Genomic DNA, 17,561 nt, shown 5'->3' on the forward strand with positions numbered 1-17,561 from the left:
CTTATTCAATGGTCTCCTGTTTCTCACACTGAAACATCACAGGTTTTAATGCAGGCGTTATGTATGATCTGAGGATGTGTTATCCTTGTGTGCTGTTAGCTCTGCCCTGATCTGTGGTTGCTCTCCATTATAAAACAAGGATAAAAATAGCAGAGTATTATTAAAAAAATGTCTCTGAAATGAAATACATTTACAAAGTTAATATTTCTGTACCATAAGCTTCAATGAGCTCGACTGAAGGTCTGTTGGACATTTTTCTTCATCTGGTAGCTCTCTCTGTTCTCTGTGTACACTACCATTACATTTTTTTTTTTAGTTTTTGAAAGAAGTCTCTTCTGCTCATCCAAGCTGCATTTATTTGTTTTAAAAGACAGTAAAAACACTAAAATTGTGAAATATTATTACAATGTAAAATAACTGTTTTCTATGTGAATATATTGTAAAATGTAATTTATTTCTGTGATCAAAGCTGAATTTTCAGCATCATTACTCCAGTCTTCAGTGTCACATGATCTTCAGAAATCATTCTAATATGCTGATTTGCTGCTCAACAAACATTTCTGATTATTATCAATGTTAAAAACAGTTGTGCTGCTTCATATTTTTGTGGACACCATGATAAATTTTTTTTCAGTATCTTTGAATCTTTTTTAACATGATAAATGTCCTTATTGTAATTTAATGTGTCCTTGCTGAATAAAATTATTAATTTATTTAAAAAAAAATCTTTTGAATGGTGTATATCAAATAAAATGCATGCATGAGGACATTCCCAGAGATGACAGGCTCACACCGATCTATCTCTATCTTATTATTTACCAACAGGTATATTGCTTTCTCTCCATCTTTGTACACAATTCCCTCCCCATAAGCCTGCTCTAAATCTGTTTATCTTGTTAGCTTCTTTTGTATTGCAGTTTAATGTGAGCCATTTGGCGTTTGATTAGATCACTGTTGCTCTCTCAGTATTTGATGTCTATATTAAGGTCTTGATTGTTTAAGTACTCAGAAGTGCTGCTCAATGTACAATAACAACTCAAGCAGACACACACACACACACGCACACACGCACGCACACACACACACACTGCAGGATTAGCCATCTAATAAAGCAGGTGACTCTCACACTCACTACACTTCAAATAGAGTCATTTCCCAGCTTTAATTTCAAGCTCTGGTGATCTGGGTACTGCCTGAGATGCTGATGTGAGTGAGTGAGTGAGTGAGTGTGTGTGTGTGTATGAGGACTGTCTGTAAATGCATGTGTACGTTGTAGTATTATGAAGAAGCACAAGTTCTTAGTGTCATTTCAGCACATTTGAGTAATGCACAGCAGCACTTGCTGAACATGAGATGTTGAAGGGCTCACATTTATAAACAGTAATCTTTTTGAGATTGTAAGGTGAACACTTTTAGCTGTTTGTCTGTGATGGAGTAGTAACAGCATCAGACAGTCACCAACAGGCCATTCGCTGTGTGATCCATTCTGCACGAAAAAATTTCAAGGTCTGGCTCAAAATTAGCACTTTCTATATGTTTGGCTGGCTTTATGCAACTTCTGGGAGTTGGGGTACATCTGTCCATCAAAAGTCATATTTTAATGCAATGACAAAAAACTAATCACTGGATATTTTCAGTTTATTGTCAATTTCTTCAGTGTTTTCTATACAGATCAAGTTGGTCTATTATTGTGGTTTCAGCTATTTTGAATAGATCTGCCCCTAACTATGTAATACATAAAAAGTGTGGTTGGTAGCTTTACATGCAGTGAACCCAAACTAGCAATGGAAGAACTCAATTCACTTTCACTTCTCAGACCAAACTGGTCTCTTCTGCTCACCAAGGCCGCATCTATTTGATCAGAAATACAGTAAAAACAGTAATATTGTGAAATATTATTACTATTCATAATAACAGTTTTCTCTTTGAATATATTTAAAAATGTAATGTAAAGCTGAATTTTCAGCATCATTACTCCAGTAAATCATTTTAATATGCTGATTTGCTGCTCGAGAAACATTTCTCATTATTATCAATGTTGAAAACAGTTGTGCTGCCGAATATTTTTGTGGAAACCGTGATAAAATTTTTTCAGGATTCTTTGATCAATAAAAAGTTCAAAAGAACAGTATTTATTTTAAATAGTAATCTTTGTAACATTCAAAAATGTCTTTACTGTCACTTTTGAACAATTGAATGCATTCTTGCAGAATAAAAGTATTCATTTATTACGGACACCAAACTTTTGAAATGAATAGTTAGTGATATGATTAGCACAATTAAACTAAGAATGTGCTTAGGCTTCACCATAACTGCAGTTTGGAGCTCTATTTATAACTGATCTGCTTTAAATGTACAGCCATAATAAATCCACTGTTTCCTCACTGTTAGAGGAAACTTCTTCACTCTTATCTTCATTGTTCTGTTCTACAATTTACATATTCCACACATGCAGATGTAGGTCGGAAGAAGCACAAGTGTTTTCCAGCTTTCTCCTCCCCTTATTGTCCTGATTTAACTTAGTAGACATTTGTATGTAAATTGCTGATGTTTGCAGGACGTCAAGCAATTATCCCTCGGTGGTTTCAACAGAAGGTAGAGAGGGAGAACAATTCTCCTCAAAGTTGTTTAGACGGACACTCTGACGTGACTTGGGAAGAGTTACCTCATATTCCTGTGAGAAGTGTAGGCCGTCGTTGGCTTTCAGCTGCTCGATGTGGTCAGCCAAAGCACAGACAGAAATTGGAGGGTGTTCCCGCATTCCTGCAGGGAGAAAGAGAGGATGAACTGATAGCAGAGATTTGTATTGGCCTGTTTGGTTTTGGTTGGCTGAACTGAGGAATAAACACACTTTGATCCACACAGTTTTTAGGCTTTTGGAAGATGGGCACACATGAAAACAACCCAAAGCATGAGAAAAATAGAAGGCAAAGGAGAAAGCACTATGCTTTTTGCACCATGCTATGTGCTAAGACCAGTGGCAGTGATGTAAGCAGTGAACGGACATGCTCATTGGCTGAAATATGAACTGCTTCCGTGTCAATAGCAAGGTGGCATAAGCTGTCCTGTACAATCAAAATGGCATGTAAATGACACCGGCATATTACACAGAAGGACTACAACCTGAGCACACGTTAAAAAACACAGATTGTTTTCCCTCCCATCCCACATCTGCTCAACTGAGGTGTTTGAGACGGACAGCCTGTGGAAAGGACGTGAGAGATGGTGAAGCTTTAACTCAGAGCAGCCAAAGTGGTGGAGGGGGCGTGGCTTTGGTGGACAGGGAGGAGGAGCATAGAGATGAAGGTAGTGAAAGTTCACACAGGAAAGCAAGAGTGAAACTAACTTGAAGTGCTGGGGCAGCTGAAGGCACTGGAACCTGCAGAAAGAAGTTGAGGAGGGACTGTGATGTATGTCACTTACAGAAGAGAGAGGAAGAGGAAAGAGTATGTACAGAAAGAGCAAGAGAAACACCCATGAGAGGAAGAAGACAACATGAAACTGCTTCCCCAACATATTTAACTTCCGTAATATGACATAATTTTGATTGAAACAAAATAGACTGTGCAGGTTCTGACTCAATCTGATATAATTACATCATCATTCACCAATGGGCCAATGAGCTTGCTGCTCAACATTCAAATACTTGGCTAGTGCTAGAAACCCTCCACCTTCCCCAGCTCCACCTGTATAATTTCATGTATGTTATATATGGGGGTTATTTCATATATGTTATATGTGCAGCAGCAGCAGTATTTCCTACATGCTCACAGCAGCATGTCTGTGGATGTACTGGCAGTAGCAAGTCTCTGTACTTGCTCTGCAGCAGCAGCAGCGTGGCAGATCTTTACCGCCAAGACCAAACACATTAACATTGACATGTATATTACCATGCTAAACTCTCAGAGAGTTGTCATGACAGAAATAATGTAGGGTGGGGCGTTTTGATTAGATTAAGAAGCTGGCTGAGAAATTACTGGTTAATATTATTTTTTTCCCCATCACATTAAACTTGGTTGCATTAGTTTCAGCAACCCAGTAGTTTCAGAAGTTCCAATTTACATCCATACATATATACATATATTTAAAAAAATACACTACAGTTCATAAATTTGGGATTTTTAATGATTTTGAAAGAAATTACTCACCTAAGCTGCATTTATTTGATCAAAAGTGCAGTAAAAAACAGTAATACTGTAAAATATTTTTACAATTCAAAATATCTGTTTGGTATTTGAATATATCTTGCTGCTCAAGAAACATTTCTGATTATTATCAATGTTGAAAATAGCCGCTTAATATTTTTGTGGAAACCATGATGCATTTTATTTTCAGGATTCTTTGATGAATGAAAAATTCAAAAGAACAGCATTTACTGGAAACAGAAACCTTTTGCAACATTATAAATTCCTTTACTGTCACTTTTGATTAATTTAATGCATTGTTGCTGAATAAAAGTATACATTTCCTTAAAAGAATGTATTGACCCTTGAACAGTAATGTAAATAAGGTCAGTTTCTACATCAACCTTCTAAAGAATGAAGCACTGAAATCTAACGTATGAAAGGCACTTTGGGCCATATTTTAACGATCTAAGCACATGGTCTAAAGCGCACAGCGCAAGTGCACTTAGGGCGTGTCCGAATCAACTTTTGCTAGTTTAACGACGGGAAAAACGGTAGGCGCGCCGGGCGCATGGTCCAAAAGGATTGTACCTATTCTCCTAATGAGTCATGGGTGTGTTTTGGGCGTAACGTGCAATAAACCAATCAGAATCTCATCTCCCATTCCCTTTAAAGGCCAGTTGTGCTCGCGCCATGACAGAATTTGCAAGAGCAAAGACTGAACGCTTCTCCGGAGAGGAGGTACAATAATAATCTTTTACATTGTAATCCTTTCATTTTTAATATTTGGCATGTTTGTGCGCTGCTGCACGTCCCTGTGTTTGTAATAAGCAGAGTGTACGTGTGTTGTTCACCCGCCTATAGGCGCATATTATTAACTCACTCTTTAATTAACAAAAAAAATATTGCGCCATTGACTTTAGACCAGGGTTCAGTTGGTCAAAGGTGCAGTATATTCCAGTTGCCTCAAGATAGCAACGCGCCAACAATGCGCCTGAACACACCTTGTTTTCAGACAAGCCCATGGGCGCACAAATGGGCGCAAATGCATTTGCTATTTAAACAACATGGCGCAGGACGTGAAATCATCGGGCTGAAACTAGCAAAAAACACTTGCGTCCATGATAGATAGGCCCTTTGTCTTTCTTTAGTTCACATTAAAGCTTTCGTTTCAGAAATCAAGGACTGTTTGAATTTCAGCATGTCAAAACACAAGAGGATGTTTAAATTGCACTTTGTGTGTCACATTATTCACTGTTATTATGACATGGCCCAAAGTATGAATGAGGTGCTGGAATATAGTCTGCACGTCACGGATGCCTTTTCAAACACAGTTTGCCTGAAACGTCAAACATGCATCTACACAACAAACACTCTTTATCTGTGAGGTAAGCCATTTTTACATTTTCAAAGTGTCCTAAAGCTTTTTGAAACACAAATTCTGAACTTTCACAAGTAAACAACAACAGTACTGGTAGTCTGGTTCTTCATTTGAAGATTTGCAAGCAAGGAAAATCAATTTCCATGGCAGGGAATTTGACATGAATATTTCTCCCAGTTTCGCCACGAGAAAGATTGCGCATCAGTCGAGCGTGCGCTTGTAGCCCAACAATCTGACATAAGAACATGAGTCACTTTGCAACTGAAGCAAAAGCAGATTCTTATTGAAGTCAGCAAAATGTCTGAGCATTCAGAAATTTCCCCTGAGAGAAAGAGAGAAAAATAGAAAGAGACAGAGGGAGAAGTGCAAAATATGGATTGAAAGGAGTGAGAAAGAGTGAATCATCCTGTTTAATTCTATCCATCAACTTCAAAGCTCAGTCTGAACCGAATGAAGCAATACGATCTGATGCCACTGTGTGTGTGTGTGTGTGTGTGTGTGTTGTTTGAGATTAGCTGGCAGGTTCTGCTCCTCAGTGTGTCCTTCACCTGACAGTGTGGCTATGTGAATAATGTTTTGTCTTCACACCGAAGCTCCAGCTGAAACTGACGTCCATAAATCCAGTGAGCAGTTCTGTCTCTCTTTCTGAAGTCTACATCCAAACAACCCCAAACTCATTTGTTTCCTAAAGAAACTCTGTTGCAAAACCTAGTGAGCATTTTAAGGTATCACAGAAGCACCGTTACAAAAGGTGTGCAGTATCATGATGCTTCAGACCTCATTCTGAGGAAGCATCGCATGCATCTTTTAAGGATCTCAAAATGCATATTCAAAGATGATGGACAGGTGTAAAGAAATGTCCATGATAGTACAGTCAGTACAGAAAAGTATGCATAAAATAGTTCAATAGCATTAAAAATTGACTATTTTCCCCAATCTTTGTGGGGTGCTGTATTTCCTTATGTTAGGAGCATATTACCTAAGAACTTCTTAAGTATTTTTTCAGAACTTTTCAAAATCTTAAAAGTACGTTTATTTTAATGTTTAAATTAGACTTTGAATAACAGATTTACAGTGTGGCCCTAATGAACACGACTGTATGTGTGTGAATGTTGTTGTCCACACAACACCGCCATAGTAATTTGTGTGTGGAATGTTGAGAACTATGTATACAGACTTATAAATAACCAGCATTTATAGCGGTAATTAATTTATTGCTTAGAGCAACAAATGCAGAATAAACGGTAAGCTGACAAGCACTCAGTCACGTAGCGTGACTGAGGCTAAACTGACTTAACCTATGCGAAAGCACAGCGCAGCATTGATCTGAAGCACCTCTTATGCGCAGCAGTCGCGTGAATGGTTTGTCGGAGCCATGTGCATCTGTTGACTAGTGCAGGTTAATTCTCATACTTTAATATTATTTACAGCTCCTAACAGGCTGTGTGACTATGAGGAATGATTACCTCAAAATGTACGTCGTTATGCAGTTTTCCCTTATTGCTCGCGTGAAAGTGATTATCCCTATTTTTTTTTTTTTTTACAGAAAACCACTGTAAAAATGCTACAGTAAACACCAACGTAAGTTACCGGAGTCTTGTATCTCATGTGCTTCGAATGAGCAGCTCGAGATTTCAAGAAAACCCCCTTAACAGGCAAGGAAAGCCACACTGCTTTCAAACACAGCTTTGTGTGTTTATAAATGTGATGAGCTGTTTGTAACTCAATAGCTCGGTGTTAAAACAACAGAAGTCCATGGAAAGCATCCATCTTGACGTACCTTGTGTTTGGTAGTTGAGCCTCCTCATTTCCACCGGGTCAGAGGAGTGGGCCAGTAAGTGATCTTTAACTCCAGCCGAATGCTCATCTTTAGCCGAGGGAGAGGACCGCTTCCTGCGCAGACAGGAAATGACATCAAACATGAGAGTAAAAACACAAAGAGATCAGATGAATGTGTAAATATGTAAGATACTTCTGTAACACTTTAAAGTAAGGTGGAGCAGGTCCTGTTGGTTGCGCCGTATTGGCCCACCCCGACCTGGTTTTCTGATCTCACGCTCCTTGCAACATCCCCTCCTTGGAGAATCCTCCTGAGGAGGGACCTTCTTTCTCAGGGGCAGGGCACTATTTGGCACCCATGTGGAACCTGCACGTTTGGCTTCTGGACGGGATGCGGTAGACCTCTCAGGCCTCTCACAGGCTGTGATAGATACTATCACTCAGGCTAGGGCCCCCTCTACCAGGCAGGCCTATGCTCCGAATTGGGGTCTGTTCATTGACTGGTGTTGCTCTCACTGAGGGATGCCGGTCAGCGTTGTGCTTTCCTTCCTGTCCCCCTCCACTTTGAAAGTGTATGTCACTGCCATTGCAGCACATCAAGATGCAGTGGAGGGAAGATCCTTGGGGAAGCACGACCTGATCATCAGGTTCCTGTAAGGCATGCCTTGCTCCCTTTTGGGATCTCTCTGTGGTCCTGGCATGACTACGGGGAGCTTCCTTTGACCCGCTTGACTCCTGTCATTTAAGGCAGCACTCTTGGTCGTGCTCACATCTATCAAGAGGGTTGGGGACCTGCAGGCATTTTCTATCAACGAATCGTCCCTTGAGTTTGGGCCGGCTGATTTTCATGCTATTTTAAGGTCCCGGCCCGGTTATGTGCCCAAAGTTCCCACCACTCCCTTTCGGGACCAGGTGGTGAACTTGAAAGTGCTGCCCTTGGAGGAGGCAGATCCAGCCCTTGTGTTGCTGTGTCCCGTTCGCACTTTGCACATTTACGTGGAACGCACCCAGAGCTTGAGATGTTCTAAGCAGTTCTTTTTTGCTTTGGAGGACAGCAGGAGAAGGCTGTCTCCAAGCAGAGGTTGGCCCAATGGCTAGTGGATGCCATCGCTTTGGTGTACCAGGCACAAGGCGAACCGTGCTCCCTGGGGGTGAGAGCTCATTCCACTCGGAGTGTTGTGTCCTCCTGGGTGTTGGTGCACGGCTCCTCTCTAGCAGACATCTGCAGAGCTGCGGGCTGGGCGACACCTAATACCTTCGTGAGATTCTATAATCTCCGGGTGGAGCCAGTTTCCTCCCATGTGTTGGGTATAAACAGGTAATTTGCGGGAGGTCTGGCTCTGCTCCTTCAATTTTCGTAACACAATTCTATTTTCGTAACACTATTCTATGGATGTGACTGACTGAAAGGGAACATCTCAGTTACGTATGTAACAATTGCTTCCTGAAGGAGGGAACAGAGACATACATCCCTCATGCTACAACCGTGAACTGTGCTGAATGACGGGATGCTTTCTCGGCTCCTCTGCACAAACCTGAATGAGTGGATGCCCGCCGCCATCTTATATACCCGTATGTATGGGGAGTGGCTTGGCATGCAAATTCCACTCGCCAATTGTCATTGGCCGTTTCTCGTAATGCTCAGAGGTGATTGGGGCTCTCAAGTGAGACCCGGAGTCTCCGTTCCCTACATACGTAACCGAGACGTTAACTAATAGCACCTTACTGTAAAGTGTTACTGATATTTCCTGTGTGTTAGTATGTGTTAGAGAGCAGTAGCACTAATCTGAGTTCAATTAAACTGTTCAATTGCCTCTCATTAAACACCAAACACAAACAAGCGTTTATTATCGGATCAAAGAGAGCCGCTCAATACCCACCTCTCCTGTTTGCTGCATCCCACAGAAAGAAATGGAAAAGTAGAGGGAAGAAAAGAGAAAATGTCACAGGAAGAAAACGGCACAGGCGGTGTGTGTAGGGTGAATTTGTCAGAAATGTGGAAATGCCATTGCTACTAATGAGCTCCGATTCGAGCTGACATTTGCAAAATGAGTTTTCTTTTCACTCAATAGACATCTAACTTGAACTCTAGGCATTTGATTGTCCTGCACTCTTCAATAAGGCCAAATGGATTTGGTCATAATTGAGAAGAGGGACACATTTTGTCTGTGACTTTGACGTAATTTGGGGAGATCAGATTTTTGTTAGGTGTGCAATCAAATATCATTTCTGCAGTCTAGTTCAAAAATATACTATCATTATTTTATCAATAAAGCTCTGTCCAAGTGTTCAGAAAAAGAGTATTCTAAGAAAAAAGTAAATTGCTGACTGTCATACTAAAATAAGATTTCTTGACTTTTTGATTTTCTGCTCTTACACTGAGTCAGCAATGTCTCTGAGAGAGACTGGCTATTTATACCTGACAGGAGGAAGTACAGTAAACTCTAGTTTGCTACGCACGGCGAAAAAGAAAATATGGTCACTAAAGCAGAATGCAATGCGATCTCAGTGCTGGATGACTGATTGTATTTTTCAGTAAAGTAATAGTACCTCTTGAAGAGCAGGATGGTGATGACGATGATGATGATGAGGACGACGGCCAGCACTGGTCCCATCACCCACAGCATCTCTGGGTCCTCAACGTGATGGGACATCCCGCTGTGGAGCTTCACCATCATGGGATCAGAGTAAGGGCTCACCGTGAACATCTTATGATACAGAAAGAAAGAGAGCATGCAGAAAGGACAAGAATTACTCAAAAGATCAAAACACACATTCTTTATTAGGACTACTTTCCACATTTCCACATTAAAGTCATCAAAACTATGACATAATACAGTACAAACAGAATTAAGGGAATTATGCAGTAATAAAATACATTCAAACTTTTTTTGTTATATTTATTTTTTATTTAATATTTCAATAATTTAAAAACACATTTGCATGTTCACGGTTCTCTGAGGTCAATTAATGGTCACATGACATGCAAGTAAACATAAAATATATATTTTTATATTTTAATGTTTGTCTCTTTTTAGTAAGTGTATTTAAGTAAATGTTTAGATAATCATTATTATTACTATTATTATTTACATTTTTTTATTTTATTTAATTGTTCGGTTCTCATGAATCGCAGTTTGGGAAACTCTGTAAATGAAAACTCTCCTAAATGTTGGTTCTTTCAAACCCTTTCTTTAGATACTTAATTCAGGGATTCTTAAACTTTTTTGTGAATACTTTGACCTCAAATAATATTTCAGTAATTGCATTAATAATTTTTTTTAAATGATTATCTTTTTTTAATAAGTGTTTATAAGTGTATTTAAGTAAATGTTAACATTTCTTTTTCTTCAATTTTACATTTTATGATTTAATAAATTGTTAGGTTTTCATCAACTCACAAATCCATGTTTGGGAAATCCTGTAATAAATAAATTAAAACTCTCTTAAACTTTATTTCTTCTAATCTCTTTGTTTAGATTCCAGCTTAGTTTACTCAGGTCATCAGAAGACTCTTAAACAACTTTAAACAATGCTTTTCCTTTATCATCTGGTCAAAACTCATCTATTTAAGCATGCCTGCATGAATGAATAAATAAATAATAGTTTTGTAAAGAAATTCATACATATGAACAAGTGGACATACATTATACATGCCTATATAATTATATATATGTCTATAAAACTAGAAAGTGAATACTTAAAGGTGACCTATTATGCAAAAATCACTTGTATAAGATGTTTGAACACAGTAGTCTGGCCGCAGTGTGTGAAAACAAACAGCCTATAATGGTAAAAATCCACCTACTAATTTTTTTTTATAACGAGCGGTTCCAGATTTCTCCCTAATGACATCATACTAGGCAAAGTCCCGCCCATTTGTGACAATCTCTACCCTATTAGCATAGACACAGCCCTGAGTGAGAAGCAGCAGTCCGCCATTACTGTTTCTTGTTGCTGTAGCTGCTCAGCGCCAAAGAGGCATTACAAGTGTAGTTTTTCGGGATGCACCAACGAACATAGGATTCTCCATAGACTGCCAAGGACACGGTGGTTACATTTCAGTTTTGAAGGAAATGTCGTGGAAAAAACTGAAAAGTCCTATATGTTTGTGCTAATCATTTTACGCCGGACTGCCTCACAAACGCATCATATTTTGTTTTCCAAAAGAGCTTCTTGGCACTCTGTAAGGCTAATGTTGCTAAAGCTACCATGTTGCCTGTATGCCGTAGCATGAGCTCTTGAAGCTCCTCCCTCTGCTGAAAAGGGAGGTGGGAGCACCGGCTCATTTGCATTTAAAGGGACAAACACAAAAATGGCGCGTTTTGGCTCATACTCTAAAAGTGACAATTTCAACAAGCTATAAAAAATTATCTGTGGGGTATTTTGAGCTAAAACTTGGCATACACACTTTGGGGACATCAGAGACTTATTTTACATCTTGTAAAAAGGGACATAATAGGTCACCTTTAAAATGACACTATGAACATTATTGTAATGCATCATACAGGCTTTATAGGATGTGTTAGAGGATGTGACAGAGATCAAGCAAAAATAGATTTTGTCTTTGGTGTTGTCTATGCCATCTCCTATAAAAATGTTAAAGGTTGTAGGTAAAAATTTTGTAGGTAAAAATGTGTTTTTTATGAGACAGCCAATATGCGTATCAACACTGTCACTGTCAGCCTCAATGTGATGTTTTATGACGTTAAGTGATCACATACAAACTGAAAATCTATTGATGGGTGTTTGGGCAGAGCAGGAGGAAACCTTCACATCTTCAAAGTAGCACAGAAGTCAGGCTCCTTCCACAAACGCTGGCAACTAATCGTCTTAATAACACCTTTTAGACAGCACAGCGGGGTGCAGGAGAAAGAGGGATGGAAACAGGAAGATAGAGGAAGTGTGTGAGAGAGAGAGAAAGGGCTGAGGGAGGGGTAACCTCTTCCATCCCGCTGAGAAGCAAAGGATATGCATCATCAACTAAATCCCATCAGAGCTACACCTTCTGCATTCCCTCCGGAAGCGACACCAGGAACCACAGAAACCACCACTGCCCAGAACTCATTTACAGCAGTGCAGCACAAACACAGAGTCTCAGAGGAGTCTCAGCGCACAAACCCACAGTTCACCCAAAAATGACCACTGTCTCATACTTTATATATAGACATTTCTCGAAATACCTTATTTCATGTTCTGCAGAGGAAAGAAATTCAGGTTTGGAACAACACACTGCTAAATATGATTTAACAGTGTGTACAAATATCTAAAATTCTTAAATCAAGATACATTTACTTGAGATAGAAAATGATTTAAAGTATTAAAGGGGTCATATGATGTTGCTAAAAAGAACATTATTTTGTGTATTTGGTGAAATGAAATGTGTTTATGCGGTTTAAGGTTCAAAAAACACATTATTTTCCACATACTGTACATTATTATTTCTCCTCTATGCCCCGCCTTTCTGAAACGCGTCGATTTTTACAAAACTCATCGGTTCCCTCGGGGAACCATGGTTACATACGTAACCTAGAGACGTTTTATCTCAATATAGGCACAGATTAGAAAACTTAAATGTCTTATCTAATTTGACACATCTGTGAGGAAAAACCAAAGGGGATTTTTATTTCTCAGTAGTTGCTCTTGCATTGCTCAGGAGACTTTTTTAATACATAAAATCAGATGCAAAAGAGTCTATAGTTGATAAATGTAGAGCTATAAAATGAAATGTGGAGCAGCTCAGACAATTTATTAATAATTAAGTTTATACAGAGATCTATATTTTTAAGCTACAGACACATTTGAGCACAGATTGAGACATTGTTGAGATCTCTTCTGAAACTCAGATACATGTGTGAGATTCTCCATGAGATTCTCCTAGTTAACGTAAGAGAAGGATCAGCTGAGAAATTCAATTTATCTCGCTTGTTTTTTCCTCCTGTCTAAACATGTTTTATGTCTAATTTCACTCTGCTTAATTAATTAATTTTTTTTGGGAAATGATTGGCAAAATGACCGACACCAAGGAACACAACAGTATGATAAATTAAACTGTTTAGTTTGTGTCAAATTAATCGAGCATCCACTCCGAATGAGCTTTTGTGTGCATCCCGATTGGCTGCTTTCTGTTTGTTCCTTAGCCTTAAACCAATGAAAAAACACTTCTTTCCCAAAGCCAAACACCAAAGTTCATCTTTCATACAATTATGCAAGAAATGAAAAAGCTGTGATCACTGGATGAGTGCTCATTGTGCTGTAATCTTGAGGGACGGGTGAGTTCGCTAATATGCACGGCACATCATAACACTAAATGGATCAATTTTCAGCCTGTAAATCATCTTAAATGCATGTCCACCAACTCCTTCCAGACTGAACGGATATTTTTTTGCATCGAGACCTTGTGTTTTTCCCCATTCCACTGTCCGTGTCTTGCGTTTTTCAAAGAATGGCCTCTAAGTCATTGACTCAATGGGCAGTGAGGCAGCTCTTTTCTGTTTCAGACACGTCCATAACACTCATGGAGCAACAGTGGGATCTCTAGGGTCCTATGAAAACTGCTCCATTTTCCCCAAATTGCATAGTAGTTTCTCAAATTTCATGTTTTTTGCTTTAAATTTTCTGGATTCTGTGTTATTGATTTAATTAAAATTTAATTAGCAAAAATCATATCTAATCAATTGAAATCATTAGTTCAGTAATTTATTAAACTTTAAAAAACATTTTAGCCTATGAAATCAAATTTACCCACCCCCCAAAAAAAAAAAAAAAGAAAGAAAATAGAGATTTCATAAAACTTTTAACACTTGATTGTATGATTTTCCTAAAATAATGTTTGAATATATTGCAGTGTTATTATTATTATTATTATTATTATTATTACTTTGAGAAGTACATTTACGTATTTATTTTATTTTGGTGGTTTGTCATGAAGACCTTTTTGAAGAGTTTGAAAACCTATCATGAAGAGTTTTTTGTTTGTATTTGACAAGTTTATATCAAATGAAATGGTGAAATGCTTGTGAAGTGACTCTCAGAGCAGCTCTGGAGATGAAATTCATGTGTTCATGTCCTCATTTAGTGAGAGCAGACACTGAAACACCAGAGCGTCACGTGTGCTTCAGTATGTGTAGCAGACAAACTGCAGAGCTCGTTCTCACAGAAACACGCAGAACATGCAGATTTCATATTTAAATTGCATCTTAAATGCTAGTCTGCATCACAATTTGAATTTGGTTAATTGTATAAGCCCTACTCTTCATTTGTTAATAAAAAATGTCAAATTTTGTGACATTTCGTGACACTTCGATGACTGGATTCCATAATTGCACATTTACACAACAATCACAGGGCTCTAGATCTGCCGGGGTATTATGATCATCACCTCTGTCTCTCTCTGCAACAGGATGAGCGCCGGCGTGACAGCAGAGTGAGGAAGCGTCTAAAAGCGCTGTGGGAATCTGTCAGTGGGAAACTTTCATAGTGATCAATTTAATCGGCACTACCTCAGATGGAAGCGCATCCCACAGCGTGAGAAATGCATCTCTGACTGACTCCATGCAGCCACTATTTACTGATGCATATTCATGTGTGTTTTGATTCCTCCTTCACCTCTCCTCCATCTCTTCATCTGTAATGCTCAGGTCTCTCCAGCATTAATGATAGCATCTCTCTCTCCTCTGCCGTCACACTCTCTGCTGATCTGCCACAGTCCTTCATGTGATGTCTCCTTCTCCTTCTTTCTTTCATCTCCTCCTCTAATCTGTTTTTCTTTAAGTGCTGCGGTTGTTTTGCAATCGACCTTTTTCATCCAATTTCACACTCGCTAGTCTGTTTACCAGCCCACCGCAGACTGTCTTTTCACAAGACCCTCTCATCCTCTCCTCTTTTTTTCTTCTCTGATCCTCTCCTTTCATTCTTTCTTTTTGAGGATTTAAATTTAAGATTTGAGAATGAAAAATCAGGCTGATTATACTTTTGGTCAGATCAGTGTTTTAGAATCATTGAAATGCAAAAAATGATTTTCGTACTCAAGATACATTTACTTGAGAAGCAAAATGACTTAAGATATTAGGTCTTGTTTTTTGAAAAAAAAGAAAAGAAAAAAACCTTTTTGCTTAAAATAAGAAATATCTGCCAATTGCCAATAGGGTAAGAAAAATCATCTTAATTTAAAGGGAAAACAAGATGATTTTTCTTGTCCCATTAGAAGATATTTTCTCATTTTAAGAAAAAAACTCACTTAATTATGAAACATTTTTCAGAAAACAAAACTTAATATCTTCTCAAGTAAATGTTTCTTGATTTACAAATATTTAAATGTTTGTAATGGAAAACAAAAATACAAAGTAAGAAAATCATATTTTGCAGTGAATTATTATAGTTTTTAATATTTTGAATTATTATTTTTATTTTTTAGATTTCCCATTTTAATTTTATTTACAGATTTAGTCATTCTGATGTGTGTAATTTGTATTATTTTTCAGTTTTTTTTTTCAAATGCCTATTTAGTTTATATTATCTTTATTTCAGTTTTAGTTTAGTTATTTTATTACATAAAGTTAAACTAAATGAGAAGTGTTGCCTTTAGTTTTAGTATTATTTATTATTTTTGTATTATTTAGTATTACTATTATTACCCTGGGTCACACTAAATACATTCCCTACGTTATGGGGACCAAACGTGCCCACTAGTATAGTAATACCAGTAAATGTAAATAAGTTTTTGAAAATCTAAAACAGCAGATAGTTTTGTGTGAGAGGTAGGTTTAGGAATAGGGTTAGGGTAAGGGGACAGAAAATAGTTTGTACAGTATAAAAAACATTTTGTCTATGGAATGTCCCCACCAAAAAATGGAAACCATTATATGTATGTCAGTGTGTGTGTGTGTGTATGTATGGCTCACCGAGTCCCGGTCTTTCAGTGCCGCCAGTATAAATGTGCGATACTGCTGCTGTCCAGGTAGAGGTTTGTTATAGAAGCCGTTGTAGGTTTTCTCGTCTCCTAACACGAAGGTTTCTGGAAGAAACTCCAGCTTGGCAGCGATGTAAGGTCGCAGGAAGTCCTGAGTTTGTCTCCTCCTTCTCTTCCTCACACCTGAGTCTCCATTACTCCCCAAAAGCTGATAAAGCACAGAGAACACCTCACATGAAGCACATCAGTAAAATGACAAACAATCTCAATACACTGGGAAAAACATATACAATAACATACACAAGATTTATAAGGTGCACACACACACACACACACACACACACACACACGCACACACACACATACACGTACACTACCTTTTAAGGATGCATTAAATTGGTCAAAAGTGACAGTACAGACATTTATAATGTTATAAAAAGATTTCTATTTAAAAAAAAAATGCTGTTCTTTTGAACTTTCTATTCATCAAAGAATCCTGAAAAAATGTATCACGGTTTCCACAAAAATATGAAGCAGCTCAACTGTTTTCAACATTATATAAATAATAATAAATGTTTCTTGAGCAGCAAATCAGAAAATTATTATGATTTCTGAAGGATCATGTGACACTGAAGAGTAATGATGCTGAAAATTCAGCTTTGCATCACAGGAATAAATGACATTTTAAAATATATTCACATAGAAAACAGTTATTTTAAATTGTAATAATATTTTACATTATTACTTTATTATTACAGGAGAAGAGACTCCTTTCATAAACATTAAACAATTTTACCAACCCTCAAACTTTTGAACAACATATTAATATATTTTCCAGCAGTCCTCTAGGTCTGTGCTGAACTGCTGATTGGCACTTTCAGTCCATGAAACAGCTGGACTGTGACCCAGAGGTCAGAGGTCAGATACCAGCCTCAGGTGCTTCAGTCACATGCATCATTAATTCAAAATGACACACACACTGTCTCCAGTACTTGTATCTGTCTCTTTATAGACCACTTCCTCTGTTTCTCCATCCCTCACTCTTCCTCTCATTTCTTTCTCTCCACAACCATAATAACCGACAGACCTCAGTTTCTTTCACTTTAGTAAAGCACATTTGGTGGAGACTGACTCAAATCCAAGGTCGCAGGATTGCAGCTGAACAAATGGAGTCTAGCAGCAGAGAGAACGAGGACTGCAGCGAGTATAACTTCAGCACAGTGATAAACACCAGCACAACACGCGATCCAATAACACAGCTCTCATTTGACTCGGCAACGCTCATAAATAAGGGGTAACTCGGGGGAGAATGGCTGCGTGAAAACGGGCTGTTTCAAAATGCTGGTGACACCATTGTGACTTTTAC

General features: G+C 38.3%; 1 protein-coding gene across 3 annotated transcripts in view; it reads right to left on the reverse strand.

Annotated features, from left to right (window-relative positions):
- Positions 1–17,561, reverse strand: part of LOC107709086 (receptor-type tyrosine-protein phosphatase F-like) — a 120,868-nt gene that overhangs the window by 15,591 nt on the left and 87,716 nt on the right. For 2 of the 3 annotated variants that reach the window (XM_016513489.1, XM_016513488.1), the window contains 4 exons: positions 16,188–16,403; positions 9,835–9,992; positions 7,286–7,398; positions 2,666–2,763 (listed from right to left, as the gene is read on the reverse strand). In XM_016513489.1, coding sequence (XP_016368975.1) covers positions 2,666–2,763; positions 7,286–7,398; positions 9,835–9,992; positions 16,188–16,403 — 585 coding nt within the window. Of the gene's footprint in view, positions 1–2,665; positions 2,764–7,285; positions 7,399–9,164; positions 9,177–9,834; positions 9,993–16,187; positions 16,404–17,561 lie in introns of all 3 variants that reach the window. The other variant, XM_016513487.1, reaches the window with a different exon arrangement.

The sequence above is a fragment of the Sinocyclocheilus rhinocerous genome, unplaced genomic scaffold, assembly GCF_001515625.1.
Source record: "Sinocyclocheilus rhinocerous isolate Xijiao unplaced genomic scaffold, SAMN03320098_v1.1 scaffold835, whole genome shotgun sequence".
NCBI classification, from domain to species: domain Eukaryota; kingdom Metazoa; phylum Chordata; class Actinopteri; order Cypriniformes; family Cyprinidae; genus Sinocyclocheilus; species Sinocyclocheilus rhinocerous.